The sequence below is a fragment of the Venturia canescens genome, chromosome 5, assembly GCF_019457755.1.
Source record: "Venturia canescens isolate UGA chromosome 5, ASM1945775v1, whole genome shotgun sequence".
Classification (NCBI taxonomy): Eukaryota; Metazoa; Arthropoda; class Insecta; order Hymenoptera; family Ichneumonidae; genus Venturia; species Venturia canescens.
Genome location: NC_057425.1, coordinates 7,006,466 through 7,024,449, shown reverse-complemented (window position 1 = coordinate 7,024,449; position 17,984 = coordinate 7,006,466). Strand labels below are relative to the sequence as shown.

Genomic DNA, 17,984 nt, shown 5'->3' with positions numbered 1-17,984 from the left:
GATTCATTGCTCTTGAAAGAAAAAATAATCTGAACTTTGAAACGAGATAAATTCAAAATGAGACTGAAGTGGTTTAAAAATAGTTTAAATTGGATTCGAAATTGCACAACAATGAATCGAATCGAAAAAGCAATTAAAATAGTTTCGACTGCACTTGAAAAGACGAAGAAAGCATGAAGAATAATTTAAAATAAACTTGTAATTGGACATCGATGGAATGAATTTTAAATGGATTTGAAATCCTGTTACAGCGGAAAATTCGGTCTGTGGTTGGACGGTGATTTGTATCAGGGTAGGACGCAATCGTGCAGTACTTACGGCAACGAGCCATTGGCACCGCACGAAGACTTTGTCGTTAAGACATTGGAATGTTGGGCATTCATATAGGACACGGCCATGTTCGGGCAGCCAATGTCAACGTCGACACCACCGCCGACACCGCAGCCTAATTTTACCTGAACTTAGGATTCGCGCGGTTGTCAATAGATGAAGAAAGAGATGAAAAAGAACGAAGCAACAACGAGATAAAATGAGACGAAGAAATTGAGAGAAAAGGAACAAACGAACGGAAAAAGGAATGTACTATTTTCGATCCCTTCCAGAGTCCCCCCGAGTATCAGGAGAGATCAGAGGAAGACTAATAATGGACGTTGAAAGAAGAGAGATGAAAATTAGCTGATCGCATCGCGCCCGTCTATGAAGTTGAAAAAAAAAAAACAATCGAATTGCGTGAATGAATGTGTATAAAACACTCCGGCGCTCGTAGATATTGATGACAGTAGGTCCGATAGCTTTGATTACGCCTAGAAAGACACGAGATTAATTGGCATTCTGGCGGGGGGCGGTTTACCAAACGAATTTCAAATATTCGTCAATTAATGAGATTGCTGCTGCAAGCATGCGAGAAAAAAAGTGATATAGAGAAAGAGACAGATATAATGAGCGAAAGCGAAAGAGCGAGAGAGAGAATAAAAGTGAGTGAAAGGAAAAATAGTTAAATCAACAGCAAGATCGGGGATGCTGGAGAAAACTACACCTGCAACATGAGTTGAGTTGGAGGCGTTTTTACAAATGTATCCGTCATTCGTTTGGGCCTAGGATTGTGTATAACAAGGCTCGCCATAGATCTTGTTTCGTCAATTCTCCCCCGCTCCCGTACCATTAACTTCATACCCCTTAATTTTAATATCGTATTTATTTTATTATTTTATATATTATTACATATGAATGTACGGACTCGCAGTTCTCGTCGATTATATAGCGGACACGATAAAAGAACGATAATTACGAAGATTATGATGATGATGATGATGATGAAATTTTAATCGATTGTATCCATCATTTTTGTTTTATTTTTCTAAGTCGATCGTAACTATTCGCGTATCAATGTTAGCGAACGTATTTGTTCGAAAAAAAGCACCTGTGAAAAGAGGGGAGGGAGGCTAAGAGACATAACGATTGTCGAGCGATTGAAAATATCTTTTTTTCTGCAACGTCGCCATCGTGAATGTGTATAGAATACATAATAATCTTCAACTCCCAATATTGATGATGATGATTAAGAGAATCAACGATAAAACGAGATACGGAGTAAATTCAAAGGCATTGAGAGAAGCACACGTTAGTTGATTTATGATAAAACAACAAACAATAAACTAGACAAAAACCACAACAAACACCACCACCGACCACACGACGTTGCTAATCAGTGATGTACGAAAAACTATATCGAAATAATGAGATAAGCAATTTGAAAAATCCAACCAAATAACACAATGCCACGAAACTGCTGAACAAAAAGTTAAAATAAAAATAAACAACAACAACAACAACAACAACAAACAAGTAACCGTTTCTTGATGTGTAGATAATTGTAGATAGTAAATGTAAATATATATATTACAACCGTGTTGAAAGATTTGAAGAAAAAGAAAAAAAATACCGATGAAGATGAAAGAAAAGGAGAAAATATGATTAATTTTAACGCTGCATTGAGATAACCTTGGCTAAACAACATCAACAACAAGAAACATATACACACTTATAGTAACATCGTACATGATATATAAATGTATAACGCGTGTATGTATATACAAATATATATATATAGTATATATATATATAGAGAGAGAGAGAATATGGATATGAATATATTATATATATATGTGTGTATAAATATACCAAGGGGGAAAAAAAACTCCAGGGTGTGCGTGCCCCAAGAGATGAAACCTCGACCAGTATTTAGGATCTGAAAAGCTAAAGTAGCGTGTAGAAGTCGTGCGAAACCGTACTCTCGATTAAATAAAAACGAAAAAATAATACGACAAGAAAAAAAACTGATTAATAAATGGATAAAACTATATCGAATTGCGAGAATATTTGGAGAGGAAGAGATAATGAATCGTAAGCCGATTGCCCATTGAGTTGAATGATACTATGGAAAACATATGAATATATATATATTTAAACGAAAAAAAAAAACAAAAAAATTAAATGAAAAGAAAATGAAAAGGTGAAATGTAGTACATTTACGATCAGCCGACCACACAACGAACACGAGCACAGCCTGCGTGTGACAGACCCTTCCCATCCTGAATAATCTCTCTCATCCTCACACGCCGCTCCATTTTCGAGCTCGAAGAAATAAAATAATGAAAAAGAAGAAGAAACGAGTGGAATAACGAAATGATTATTCAGCGCTCGTTATTTTGATGCATTGTAGAGAAAAATGATCTCGCCAGTCGTTTTTACCCTACGATTAAAATGTGCCTGCTCTTTGGTACTGTCGTGCTATCGCGCTATTAATTATTCTATAAATATTTGTATCCGAATATACGTGCCGATATGAAACGGCTATCGCACAGTCGACTTAACTGTGATTCGTATGACTAAAACTCCCATCCGAAAATTTGAAAACTGCAAAAATTCTGTCATCAAAATTGATCTGCTTCGCTTTTTCTTTTCTTTCAATGCCGAAACGCTCGCGGCTGACTTTCTCGAAAATCATTAAATTCACACATTTCTGCTATAAAAAAAAAATCTCTTTGCTGAAATTTTGGAAATGTTACAACCGAAATGGCTCATGTTTGAGTTTCTTTTTTTACACTTTTTTACAGTTTCGATATTTCCTTTTTGGAATTTTTAATATCAAATTCGCTAACTGAACGATTCATCCCGTCTCTCGTTTATGAATTTCAGTGTATTTTAGTTTTTCTAATATATTCCAGAATTTTTCATTACACCACTCGGATCGCGGGCAAGTCCATTCGCCGGAAAATGTTTCCCTCGTGTTCGTCTATACTAGCATCGAAAATGTTGAGGGATAAACACCTACTCATTGCTTGTGCGCGTTGAAAAAAGCTTTGTTATAGCTTGTTCGATGTTCTTCTCCGAGACCAAAAGCGAGAACGATGATTGATTGATGTTGGCTGATACTCACGCCTCTCGGGATGATCAAAAACCCCACTAAAGACTCGAATCCGTGGGAAAAAAGATTTGAATGACCATGATTGACAAAGTCGTGCAATATTCATCAGCAATCCGTTGCTTGGATGACAGATTCGAACGGGATTTCAATAATTGCGACAAATATTTTACCCCCGTTAAACGAAAATTCTTCGATAGATTGGCAAAAAGTTTTCTTGCCTCCGGTGATTTTTTTTTCTATTAATTTATCAAAATAGATACAAACGTACATTTTTCAAGCTCTTTAAATTCAGTTTCACGATTCCGCGCTTACATTTTCGTTTCATTTCTGCTAACGAACGAGTCGACGATACTTTCCTGCGGAATAACAGACATTTCTAAATATATTTGACAAAGGAAGAAACTAACATTTGTTGCTGGTGACAGGCGCGAAAATAGTTTCGTCAGGCTATGCCGAGGATATGAAAAAAATGTCGCTTTTTTTGTTGTCGAATCTCGAAGGTAATTTGTAAAAGTTCAAAAAAACATTATGCAAATAAATGCAGGCCTATGTCATAGAAATCGAACGAACGATTGGATCCGGGACGATCTTCCATAATCGTAAACATCTTCACATATCGTGAGATTTTACGTGAGAGCCTTGATAATCACGCTAATCGGACCTCTGATCCAGTTTTTAGAGCAGACAATTTTAGTTATTTCTAATATTTATGTTTTCTTCTTTTTTTTTTAATTTTTTGTTCTAAAATTAAAAAAATAAAATACTTTTAGAAAAAATAAACATTTTTGAGAAAGTGACGAACGCCCTGTGAATGTGACATATAAATTCTTTGAAATTCTTATGAAAACGAACAACTTGTAATACAACATATCGAATTCGATTATCAATCCTGCAACACTAGAAAGACTTTTGGACTTTTTAATGATGCCTGGCTAACAATTGTTGAATCGTTGCAAAAAAATGTGCTTCGCAGTGTTTTTCATCACCTGTCACACCAAATCCCTGCATTCGTACGTGCTATACAACCTGACTCCGGCTTCGATTATATCGTCTTAAACGAAATCGTAAAAAAAATTGTATAAATTGACATACATTTATTGTTACGACGCGCGCTATTGCCAATCAACAAATACGGAGACGTGGGCGTAGCGCACAAATATTATAAATGGAGGAAGAGTTTGAAAAAGTAGCTCATTCGTACACTAGACGTGGGATCGAGGAGATAAAATAGTGCTTCGTAGATTCTAGCTGTTTCGATGAATATATTTACCAAGTGTATTGCCATTACGAAGTGTAACAGCGTTAAACGAAAATTTAGAGTTGTTCAGAGTCTATAAAAAAAAGGAGGAAACTTAGAGGAATAAATGAGTTATCTCTAGACGTAATTTTGACGTAATCTTGTGATACCGAACAGATCGGAGCTCCCATATTTCCAGCTGCGATGACTTGTTGATTTGACAGTTCGAAAAACTACCCGGTTTCGAGTATTCTTCCTATCGAGTCAATAAGAAATAGAAAAAAAATACAAATTTTTAACGAGCATACTTTTCCTCAAGAATATCACACGCAGCACTGGAATTGGGAGTTCAGCCTCGTAATGGAAGTTCGAAAAAAAGAAATTAAAAAAAAAAAAATGTAAAATACCACACAGATGTGCTACTGCCTCTACGTAAATGTAGGAGTAGTGAGTTGACGATTTTTTTTTTAAATAACTCTCAGAATAGAAGCTGGAGCGGGTGGGGAAAATCGTTATTCACCAAAGAAAACTCGTGGAAAGGGATCGCTGATCAAAGCTTCGCGTCTTGCTTGAGAAAATAATATAGAAACGAAAAAATGTAAAGTTTATGAACATTGAGGTTGTGAGAAAAGTTCGATGTTGATTATATCGAGGATCCTTTGTGATAAACGCACGTGCAACTGAATGTCCTAACACGAACATAAAATTAAAAGTTTCGATTTATGACGGGGGGTTGTTCCATCAGCGTGAGCGTAAGTTTTTAAATAACCAATACCGTTCAATTGCATCCGTGATCGAATCAATTCAGAGATGATGAAAATGGTGAAAAAAATTTTAGGCCAGCAGCGAGGAGTTAGGCTCGATTGCACTGTGCTGCAGACTGGCGGCTTCTTATTTGTGTGAAAATTAATAACGAAGCAAAGTCGTGTTCGAGGCAAAATTATAACACGAGCTTCTGATACGGTTGAATCGGTCATCGGGTGGAAACAAAATAAAAATAAGCGAGCTTCTTTATGTGACACTTCTTTTGTTCAACAGCGCGTACTAATGAGACCGATTCATCCGGTATTCAGCTGAATTTGAGTCTCGTTCGTATATCTACGAATTAAACGATGTAAATCTTAACCAAGTAGTTGCTCCAATGGTCGTGTGCTAGTCATTATAAAGAATAACACATCCCGGGTGCGTTTCACTTATCGCACGCACGCCCGCAAAGCCCGAAAGCGTATCCACATTATCCACAGTGGCCGTGTTGGGCGTTGCGATCGTAGCGCTCCGCGCGCGTAACGGGCAGTAAGTGAAACGCGCCTCTTCTTATATACAAAGCAAGGGAGAACTGAAGACACAACAACAAACGACGATACAGGATTAACAAAACAAACCAAACGAGCGAGTAAGTGAAGTGGACCTTTCGACCATTATGTCAATTAGATTCAGACTGACTGCAGGGATTGATTAAAAAACACTTTATACAGACACACATGAAAACACATGAGAGGGTCAGACACAAAAAACTACTTTTTCTCTGTCCTGTGACTATTGTGAAAATTGTTTCGTCAACTTCGTCGTATATTCATCGCCGTCTTCATTCATTGCCCATTTCGTCTCGTCGTTGGGTCTGTTCCTTCATTTTTTAAACGTATTCGAGCCAGCCTTACCGATTTTCTGGTGAGTGAAATCGGTGGGAAAGAAAAAAAGTATATTGACAGTAAGCATGAAGTGAATTTTTCAATTTCGCTGAAACGACTCTCCGTCGTCCCTCCAGATTTTTATTTCTTCACAACCACGACTTGACTCAATGTGGTTAACGAAAAAAAAAAATCACGCGTGAAAAAACTCTGCTCATCATTTTTAAAACATCTTCACAAAAAACCTCACGCTATTCCTTTGAATTCCCGAATATCTTTTGAATCAACTTATCATTACTTCAAAATTGGCACGAATTTACAGTGAATGAGAGCGAAGGCACACAGAATGATGAAAACCAAAAGTGAGACAAAATCATAAAGACATAAGAGAAAAACAACCAGGGTCATAAAAGAGTAACTATCAGTCAGGATATTTTACATCGTCAATCGAGTTATATAACCAAAACTATGTACGTCCGGGACGAGAACGAAAGAGGATGGTGCGGGAAATACGAGTGCGAGAGAAAAATAATGTAAACAAACAAAAAACACATGTTAGGTCCGGGCTTAATATAGGAGGCCAATCAGTTGATACTCCCGATAGGAAAGAACAAAATATAAAAAAAGCTATCTCTGGACCAATGATAAATTTTACACTTCTATAAAAATGGTACGTCTCACTAAAACGCGATGAAATAAAAAAAAGAAAAAAAAAACAAACCAAAGAATTCCTTGAACACGTCGCTCTATATCTCTGAAACCAAGGACACACAAACTGCGGGGTATAAACACGTATATAAATAAACGTATACAAATGTATGATAAATAATATATCGAGAATATAGAGCTGTACTGAACAATGTATCATCGTTTGTATATTAGCAACATAACTGTATATGTAAAATTGTATCGAAAAAAATAGTGATTGTAGCAAATTCGAGGGTTGTTCAATTTGCACATAGCATGGGGAAAGGAAAGGGAAGATGATGAGACGCTGTCCAATATTCTTCGACACTGTAAAAATCGAATAGGTTAGTTTTGGCAGTGATACGAAGCTGATATGAAGAAGCCAATAGTAAACACGATGGACGAACTAATATTTTTCTGGTTACGTATAGTGATTAAGAATCGATGCTTGATTAGAGTAAGGAGCACGAAGAATTTGGTACGCTCTCGAATCGCTGACGACTCCGAACATTTTTCCCATGCAGTTATTCCTCGGGTAAAAAATTTCAATTGACAAATACACACGTTGAAAGCAGGAAACATAAAATGAGAATGCACGAATATGCTGCGATGTTATTTCATGTCGAGACAATTTTTTCTTTTTTTTACGGTTCCAAATACAACCAAGTTATTTTTAATAAATATGTATATGTTGTGTAAAAAACGTGTGTGCATATTAATGTGTGTATATAGTATATAAAATAGTCGCACGTGTCGCACTATACATATCCATACCGTAGACGACCGAGATTTGACCCTCGATCGCCCTTGACGTTTGGTCCAGGATTTGTTATTTTACTATTTTGTTTTCACCTCCGTAATCATATAAATTAACTTGAAAAGATTTCATCAGGAATGATATTCGTTGAAACAATCGTAGAACCGAAGAAACAGTATGAAGAATTGAGCAAGCAAAACGATATTCAAAACTCAAAAAAAGTCAAACTCCACAAACGTATAGGAGAAAAATGAGAAAGAAACTGCGGTAAAAAAAGGTCCTCGCATCTGCCACGACATCTATGAGCATTTTTGCCAACTGATATCGGCTCACTGTTGATAGAAATATCGTGCGAATCCATTCGAATTCACAAATAAAGTTATTTGGCGTTCGAGAAATGATGTCAATAATCGTGGACCAAATGCCAGAGGGTCAGACGCCGATCACAAAAGGATAAAATGCCTAGAAGTTAGAAAAAACAAATCACAACTGTATCCCCGAGTGTATTATTCGAAGAGTCATTTTTAGAGGACAAAGTCGTTTTGAATCGAAGCTTTGATCGCACGTTGACGGACGCGACTTGTGATTGAACGTGATAAAACGACGAAAAAATGCGCTTGCTATTCTGGAAAATTTCTTATCGTAAACTTTGTGAAAGATAATGAAGAGAAAATAAATTTGTGAGAAGCGACGAGACACGTAACGAAAATTTATGTACAAAATGAGAAACGGTGCGTGTACTAATTTTTTGTTGTGTTTAACGAAGCCGTTAAACGTTGATGCGAAATCTATAGCGAAGCATCGCCTCGATTTAGATATATATAAATAACTGTCAAATAATTTAAAAAAAAAACATATATATATATGCTGAAAAGAAGAAATATATACACAAACCTCAGTCAATATCGTTGGAGCTGATTGTTTGCTCATTGAACGAACAATGCATAGCGGTAAGCATATAAATTAAATGAAACAAAAATCGAATATCCAGAAGCAAAAAATATGGCAGTACTGATACGTTTTATTTCGATTTCCTTGAACATATAAATATTTTTTTTCTTTTGCTATACATTTCCTGCGATGATAAATAATCAAACTTGATGTTCCAACGGCCGCAAAAACTGTTGAGCGTGTGCGCCAGACGTTGTTTTAACCTAAAATATATTAAAGATGAACATGTGCACGCAGGCATGTGTACATATATAAATATCGATATAAAGAAATATATAGAAAAAAAGAGAGCGAGCGATCGTTGAGTGTATAATAATTATATAATACAATACCGGAAAATATATAGCCGATATCAGCTCTGTAAATTGACACATTGTGAAGAAGAATAAGAAAATTAAAAGAATAAGAAAAGAAACAATATGAAACGGAAACCTTTATTGTAACGGATACTGGGATAAGAGATTATGTACGACGCGTTGAATTTGATCGAGTACAAATAAGCCAAAATACAGAAGCAGGAAGCTTGTCGAAATAATTGTACCAAGATACGTTCAGATTGATCGAACGGCGTAACAGACTGTAGAGAATTTACGTTTTTTTTTTAACTTTCCGTTACACCCGTTTTTTGTTTAGCTCCCGAGTGAAGAGTGAAGCATATAGCAAGCTCCGAATACGCGAGTCGCACTCGTCCACATGTGTACATACGTTATTGAGGATTGATATTATCACAAAAATGATTCCAATCGTGCGTTGTAAAAGTTTGGCAAAGTGACTATTCAATCGACGAGCGCTCTTCGTTCTCCAAACCGTCAATTTATTTTGGTGCAATTTTTCGGCTTGCTCGCGCATCAACCTCTTTTACTTCACTATCGGAGGATACTGCAGGTGGTCGCTCGTCCACTAAAATATGTTACGTTTATGTACGCGTACACGAGTTTTCGGTTTACGTAGAAAAGTCGGATTGTTATTGACTGTATACTCAACAAAGAATGGGCCTGCTCACGCGTCGGGCGTACTACACATACAGATATATATATATACACATGTACACATACCGGCGAAAGTGTATATTCAATAAAATACCAACCATGTTGTGAAAATTCTTTGTCTAGTCATTCGTTATTTTTTTTTTATTTTCACAGCACGTTACACTCTTTCAGCATATTCTTTTGATCGTCTTACATTGTCTGGATAAGCGAATATCAAATATAGAAGTCTCATGCCGTTGAAAATATCGCTGGATGGATTTTTTCTATCTTCGAAAGGTTAGTCTCTGGTGTAAAACGACGGAAAACTTTGGAAATTTTTACAATATACACGCTTTTATAAAATCAAGTCGTTTTTCAAATAACCAATCAAAAATCATCTGTGGCGTATCGACCCTCACATTCCGGATAGAAAACAAATTATTTGCAACAAGTTACAAATCATCGAGAGGCGTGATACTCAAAAAAAGTAACAGAATGTTCAATTACAGTTATTTATCTAAAGGAAACATTGCTCTGATTTTTATCGGGAGCTACCTAAATTTAAACCACTGATTAACTAATGACAGTTGAGCATAATTACAGCCGACTGTAGAAAGATTCATGAACAACCAAGTCACGAGTAACCTCTGACACTGTTCTGCAACCTGTTGAAGCGATTAAAGTTTCATTACTTGTGGTAAAACTTTGTTGGATATGAAAGTTATTTTTTTAAGTGAAGAGTATTTGGGATTTCGCAATTCAGGTTCATTGATTTAGTCATATTTTCATATTATTTTCGGTACCTGTTAAGGCAAAAGTTTGATCAATTTCGCTTCGGAATATTTCCAATATGTCTTTTGCTCCCTTTTCTCCACCGCATGCGAGACCCCAAATCATTGGTCTGCCAATAAACACCTGCTCGAAATAAACAATTCATTTCTTTGTTCACATTTTTGAAAAAACTTCACAGCAATTTTGAAACCAAATTTTTTATACCATTTTTGCTCCGAGTGCCAAAGCTTTTAGGACGTCAGTTCCTTGTGTCACCCCTCCATCTAAATATATTTCTACTTTGTTGCCTACAGCCCGAACAATTTCTGGTAATACTTCTATCTGAAAATAAACATTTTTTTCTCTTTGTGAATTCGCCCTTTTTCTGTTCTCAATATTTCAATGTTTTTTGGAGTGAAAAAATGTGTCAATTTAGACGAGGAATATTTTACGCTTTCCCAAATTTTTAGCCACAAAAAACTTCTGAAACTGCCCAATTGAAGGAAAACAGTTAATGAAATGGGGGGAGCAAATTTCTTTTCTTATCATAAAACGTTTTCAATTTTCCTACTCATTAGAAAATAAGTAACAAAAATTTGTGTACCGTCGCAGCAGTTCCATCGATCTGGCGTGCACCATGATTTGAAACTACAATTCCATTGGCCCCGTATTTTATGGACAAAAGTGCATCTTCTGCAGTAAGAATCCCTTTTACAATCACTGGTAGTTTTGTCACTCTATAAAATTCCGAAAGATAAAACTACAATTTATTTCTAAAGTTTATTTTTCAAGGTTTCTGGTCTCCTTAAAGAATTTTCAAAGTATATTTCCAGACAAACGTTTTGAGCCACGAGATATCGTCCCACGACAGTGAATCGTCAAAAGAATCTGTCACATATGCCTGCAGTCCCGAACCATTTTCTGCAGAATGAATTTTATTTGACAACGGACCTATGAAATTGGCCAATCTGAAAAATAACATTGATCCTATTATCCTGATGAGAAAATCTTCAACTGGGAAACTAAGAAACAATTGAAATTTTCATGATGTTCCTATCATGTAAACTTTAATACTACATAATGTAAATATGCAGTGTACAAACTTCAAATGTCCAGGAAGAGAAAATTTGTTTCTAACGTCAGATCGTCTGGTGCCAAATATCGGTGCATCCACAGTGACAACGAGAGCTCTGTAATCCGATTTTTCCGCCCTCCGAATAAGTTCGAGAGTTAGGTTTCGATCCCGGAGAATGTACAGTTGAAACCATTTTACAGCTTTTGGGGCTGCAGCAGCTACTTCTTCTATACTGCTTGTGGATATTGTTGATAGTGTAAATATAGTACCGGCAGCTTGTGCAGCTGGAATTTGAATATAATGATGCGCGATAAAAAAATGACTCGTCAATTCGAAATTTGTATTGTGTTCTTCAATTGAATCAGGTGGTGGAACTTTTTCTCAATAATAACATAAATGATAAGCACTCCTTTACGGTCAATTGTTTGGTTAATTCATTCCGGCGCATTACGTATATATAATCAGATTTATGGCAGATACGATATATATTCGGTTTTCGGTTTCTTTGGTTAATTCCGATGCGAATACTGAATATCGCGAGATAGCGCGTATATAAAATTGTCAGATTTATGGGAGATACGATATATTTTTTTTCTTTATCAAGACATTCCGGCTATCCGCGCGGAGAGTTCGAGCATCAACGTTGTCTCGTTGTGTTACGTGTACACTTGTGTATGTCACGTGTAGTTACCAAGATTCTCAGTCAGCTGGCGTTTTTATGTATATCCCGATATCCACCTTTGGGACATATTACCGGAAATTGTGACTTGGTATTTGACACGTGTAAAAATCGAGATAACCTCGATTTGTTATTCACAAAAAACGCGATGATTACGGCGAGATAATGAAGCGAAATTTAGTTAGTCTGATAAAATTTATTACTCTCGCCGTCTTTACCGTTCTTCTGACAATCGTCATTTTTCGATTTATGCGAGGTACACAATCTCGCAATGGACCACATTCGCTGTCACTACAAAATGGGGATGTTTCGTCGGATATCAATAATGAATCCTCTAACCAAAATGCACAAAATACCGACGTTCAGGTACGGATTTATTTTATACAAAATACTGTCAATAGCCGAAAAATTTCAAGTTTCATTCCGATTCTTCGCTTTTTCATACGTCCACTCAAAAAAAGAGAAAATCAATACACTTCTACTCAAAATATTCGGTATTTTTAATCATTTTTGTATTAATATAATTTATTGTACTATATCGTACAGCTGAATCACACGATTTTAATATCAATCCTGTTCTTAAAAACAGTAAAAACCACACAATGTAATTTTAAGAAATTTTTCATCTGGATTTTTTGAAAACTGATTAAAATGAAAGATGCGTGAACTATGCCTTTGTATTAATCTTGACAGGATGAGACGGAAGATGGGAACAAAATCGATTGGCATGACTACAAGAGGATCAACATGGAGAAAAATCGCAAGGGTATCGGAGAGCAGGGTAAGCCAGCGGTTTTGTCACCTTCGCTGGAAGTGAAAAAAGAAAAGCTGTATCAAGTGAATGGATTCAACGCTGCCCTTAGTGATGAAATATCGCTGAACCGTTCAATTCCGGACATAAGGCATCCGGATTGTAAAAAGAAGAAATATTCTGCGCACTTGGACTCTGTATCGGTCATAGTATCTTTTCACAACGAGCATCTGACGACTCTCTTGAGAACTTGTTGGAGCGTAATCAATAGATCACCTAAAGTATTATTGGAAGAAATTATTTTGGTGGATGACGCAAGCACAAAAATAGAATTGAAAAAAGAACTGTCAGAGTACGTTGAAAAACATTTGCCATTGGTGAAAATAGTGCGTCTGCCAAAGCGATCAGGGCTCATAAGAGGAAGATTGGCAGGTGCTAAACAAGCCAAAGCCAAAGTTCTCGTCTTCCTGGATTCCCACACGGAGGCAAACGTCAATTGGTTGCCACCGTTGCTCGAACCGATCGCCGAGGATTACAAGACCTGCGTCTGCCCGTTTATCGACGTCATAGCGTACGAGACTTTCGAGTACAGAGCCCAGGACGAAGGTGCGCGTGGAGCTTTTGACTGGGAACTTTACTATAAGAGGCTTCCGCTGCTCCCTGAAGATTTGAAACGTCCCACCGAACCGTTCAAGAGTCCTGTAATGGCTGGAGGATTGTTTACGATAAGTGCTAAATATTTTTGGGAACTGGGTGGATACGATCCGGGTCTTGACATCTGGGGAGGTGAACAGTACGAGCTGTCGTTCAAGATTTGGCAATGCGGTGGTCAAATGTTAGATGCCCCGTGTTCGAGAGTCGGACACATATACAGAAAATTTCCACCATTTCCCAACCCTGGAAGAGGCGATTTTTTGGGTAAGAATTATAAGAGAGTTGCTGAAGTTTGGATGGACGAATATGCTGAACACATTTATCGTCGACGTCCGCACCTTCGAGCTCTCAACCCTGGCAACCTCACCGAGCAAAAAGCTCTTCGAGCGAAACTCCAATGTAAATCTTTCAAATGGTTCATTGAGACGATCGCTTTCGACCTTGTCGAAGTTTATCCACCGGTCGAACCGGACGATTTCGCTCACGGTGAAATACGCAACATCGGCGCTTCCAATCTTTGCTTAGACAGTAAAAAGAAAAAGAAGGACGAGTTCATCGAAGCAGACGTTTGCTCAAAAGACGATCCGTCGATCGACGGCGAACAAGAATTTCGCCTCACTTGGCACAAAGACATCAGACCGAAGAGTCGTGCCGATTGCTTGGACGTTTCCCGGGGTGATTCTAAATCACCCATTAGTTTATATCCTTGTCATGGCCAGCATGGCAACCAACTGTGGCGTTACGACGTCGAAAATCAATGGCTGAAACACGTCAATTCCGAAAGATGCTTGGACATCAATCCCTCAAATAAAAAAGTATTTGTAACTAGTTGCGATGCAGCGTCCTCCACGCAAAAATGGAGAATCGAGACTGTCAACATGAAGGCTATTAACGATTGGGCTAATATTGGCTCCAAACACCAATAGAAACACTTTTACACTCTTCTAGACCATTCGTATTAAATTTATTTTCGTTTTTCAGAATGAGTAGAGATCAGGCCATCGAAATTAACGTCCTTACAACCAGCCAAGAATTATTTTCTTGTACAGAAACGTTGTTATCGTCGACTAGTCACTGCCGATGAATACCCTTATTTTCTTGTCTTGGAATGATTTTCCATTTCCTTTTTGAGTTTTTGCAACGTCATGAACAACGCGTATTAATCATTCTGAAAACTGAGATTATCAGTATTGCTATAGAAGCAGGAGCTATTTTTTCAACATCGCAAACTTCATATTCCAAGGAACTCAAGTTTCAATGAATTCCTTTCATTTATTCCTTTACTTTGGATGTTTTTTATCACTGAAATCCATACTCATTCTTGAAAAAAGGTAATTGTGCCTTATATTCAATGGTGCATACACTATAATAGTATTATTATTATTATTATTGTTTCTCTTATTGAGATTGTAATGAAACAAACGTGGGATCAATTTTCAATTGCTCAATTTAATATTAGTTTAACGATTTTTTAAAACAATTCATCGTTATTACCTAACATTGTTTATTATTCAAATCGTACGTATATTCGATTACTAATATTATTTTTAATGTTCTTCGAGAATACTCATCGTGAGTCTAAAGAAGTACGTGACATTTCTTCGGACCTGATACACGAGGATTTTAACTGGTGAAAATGAAAAATTGCTGAGACACGTGCAATCTTGCCATTAGCCTGATAAATCGGTTATGCATTTAATATGTATTTTTATATAATTATCATATTGTATAATAAAATTTTATTACAAAATGATTTTTACCATTCTCGCCTCATTATCGTCATTAATTTATCTCTTTACCTCTTGCATTTGCGCACTCTCCGTCCGGGTGGGCCATTCGTTGCATCGCCGTTGGTGAAACACCGAGAGGCATTGACACTTTTTCGCCCATTACCATCGTACTCAAGTCTCTGTGCGATACATTTCTTAGTACTTTTGGACGAATTCGAAGTCTGGCGAAAAAATGATGAAAATCAACGTTAGTAAGGTTATCAGCGAAAAATGATTGGAAACAAATATTAGAACTTTCGAAATAATCGAAAAATAGAAACTCTACAATTTTTTGTTTTCGTCGGATGGAAAAATTCCGAATGAATTTCTTTCAAACATTTCAATTTTCATGTTTTTATAAAAACTATGAAAATATTTTATCAAAATTTCACACGTTCGTACGGAAAGATTCCTCGTACTAAAAAAACCCTAAAGACTTAACGAAAATTTGTTGCATTTCAAAATGAAAATAAATAATTCAATAATTCAGCAATGCAGGAATTCAAGTGTACAAACTTTTGGAAAGCCATTTGGTTCCATTGCAGGGACAACTCGTCACCAGCTCCGCTTCTGTAATAATCCCTGGCTAACGGTGGAAGAAGTTCCATTGCTCGTTGCTTGTAATCATCGACGGTGAGCATTTTCTCCATGATTATAAAAAATTCGATGGAGACGAATAGAATAATTGGAAGAAATGATATGAAGATTTTTACACAGGATGAATCGGCAAAAAAATGAGAATGCTCGTCGGACTGAGTTCAAGAACAGACTAAGCGTCCAGGGTAAATTTCGTAATAGATAATTTATAGCCCCTCCCCCGCTGCCTTGTCTTTTGCGGGTACGCGCAAGCATTACTTAACGAGCCAACTATACGAATACACTATTCAGATTTCATACAAACACATTATCAGCGATAAAATAAGACTGAGGTTTCCATTCATCATGCAATATTTATCGAACGAGTCCTCAGTGAAGTTACACTGAAGATAAGACTACAAAAAAGCAATAAATGATTCTGACTGACTGAGCTCTATGTGTCAGAAAATCAACCGCTGAAAATGCTGTTTATGTCTTAAAAACTTGAACGAGTTCAAGCGGAAATTGCCCGAGATGGCAGTTTCGATGTTATTTCGAAAACCGGAAACCCATCAAACATAACCTAAATCAATTTTTGTTCAACGTTGACGGATTTCAATATTCACTTTATTGTCGATGTCGCGCACATTGAAAACCCATCGTGCTACGCCTTCCACTGGGTACGATCTAAGAATCCGTTGGTTCCGATGACTCGAAATTCCTTTCTCTCGTGTTTCGTCAATAAAATTTTCTACAAAGCTTATTTCAATGATTCATTAATCGACAGCCTGGAAATAAAATAACCGCCGAAATCGATGTTTACAATCGAATGGGAGCCTTGTACGATCTTCGTACCTGACGAGGCCTGAGATTGTCAAAAATTGACTGAGCGTTTTGATCTGAAGCAGGGTCTTTCTCGCAGAAATCATCATTCGAACGAGACGATTCAACATTTTTATTACATTCGTTAGAAACAATACACAAACGCTGCTTTTTTCAATCCTTTTTCTGAATGAATAAGGCGCTTTTTTCTTATATGCGAGAGTAGTATGCTTCAGTTTTTATTTAAAATCTTCGATTGAATTACGAAACGAAAAAAGTGTGTCAAGTGGTGCCTGCAATGCCTTGCAAATTACTGGTGAGCCTATTACTATGCATCTTTCCACCTGTTCCTTTGTTCTGTATGTTCCAAAAACTTGAATGGTTGATGCAAAAAACATATTCTGGGGCATTGCAGATATCGCTGTTACGAGGATTATAAAAGAAATAAAATGCGATACATAAATGCGCTCTATACGACAAATATAACTGAACAAAAAACATGATTGCGTTTATTTTCTTCTAGTTCCTTCATATATTGTTGTGGTGAAGTTTGATGTACGCGCAGGCATATAAAATGAACGAAATTCTATACCGTCTATCGCGTTTCGCGAATACAAGCCTCACTAAATCACACTTTTTCACGATTTATTTTTCTCTTTTTCCCCACTATAATTGGTCGATGAATATTTTCCTCATCATCCGTCGTTCTCACTGGCAGAGGCTTATCGAGTCTTAGATATGATAAACCGAAAAAGGATTCTCGCGGCGAAGTCTTACGGGCAGCTCGCCAACAATTACCAATTGATAATCACTAAAAACCGGAAATGTATGCGATACCGATTCGTTTGAATTGCGTAATATGAAATTTTTCGATACACGATAGAGGTCGTCGGCTTATAATCTTGTTGATTTTATCGCGGAAGTATAGGTAATAATAATAGAACGAACGAAAAGATTCTGCTAGCGCAACTGCGACTCGCCCTCGTGGCTCCCTCTCACGAGTTTCCAATATCCGTTGCGTTTGAATATCGATAAACAAAAGCGATAGGCGAGGTGCGTCCACGAAAATTTCCTTATTTACACAGAGCGTCGCGTTCAAAAAGATACACATGCAGATATCAAATCTTTTAACGTGGAAAAAAAATTCTTCAGTTTGTCGTTGATCGAATCGCGAAAGTGAGAAAATAACCGAAAGGAAAGATGATTTTATCGGAACTGTTTAGTCCTCGTGG

The 17,984-nt window shown here is 36.9% G+C and overlaps 3 protein-coding genes across 18 annotated transcripts in view; 2 read left to right on the top strand and 1 right to left on the bottom strand.

The window, feature by feature from the left end:
* The window catches only part of mtd (mustard), a 174,704-nt gene extending 164,917 nt beyond the window's left edge, over nt 1-9,787 (top strand). For all 15 annotated transcript variants that reach the window (XM_043419979.1, XM_043419981.1, XM_043419975.1 and 12 more), the window contains one exon: nt 252-9,787. In XM_043419979.1, coding sequence (XP_043275914.1) covers nt 252-387 — 136 coding nt within the window. In that variant the 3' untranslated portion in view covers nt 388-9,787. The remainder of the gene's footprint in view (nt 1-251) is intronic.
* Nucleotides 9,788-16,340, bottom strand: Hao (Hydroxyacid oxidase). Of its 2 annotated transcripts, none has more exons than XM_043419984.1 (8): nt 15,871-16,340; nt 15,385-15,536; nt 11,530-11,785; nt 11,266-11,394; nt 11,031-11,163; nt 10,652-10,768; nt 10,459-10,573; nt 9,788-10,320 (listed from the first exon to the last, which is right to left on the bottom strand). In XM_043419984.1, the coding sequence occupies exons 1-8, from the start codon at nt 16,002-16,004 to the stop codon at nt 10,253-10,255; spliced, it is 1,104 nt and encodes a 367-aa protein (XP_043275919.1). In that variant the 5' UTR covers nt 16,005-16,340; the 3' UTR covers nt 9,788-10,252. The 2 variants fall into 2 exon arrangements, with proteins under 2 accessions (XP_043275919.1, XP_043275920.1); XM_043419985.1 differs by having other exon boundaries at nt 10,459-10,570; nt 15,871-16,328.
* On the top strand, nt 12,207-15,347 carry Pgant6 (Polypeptide N-Acetylgalactosaminyltransferase 6). The gene is made up of 2 exons (XM_043419983.1): nt 12,207-12,546; nt 12,874-15,347. The coding sequence occupies exons 1-2, from the start codon at nt 12,346-12,348 to the stop codon at nt 14,509-14,511; spliced, it is 1,839 nt and encodes a 612-aa protein (XP_043275918.1). The 5' UTR covers nt 12,207-12,345; the 3' UTR covers nt 14,512-15,347.
* Nucleotides 16,341-17,984: the final 1,644 nt, after the last annotated feature.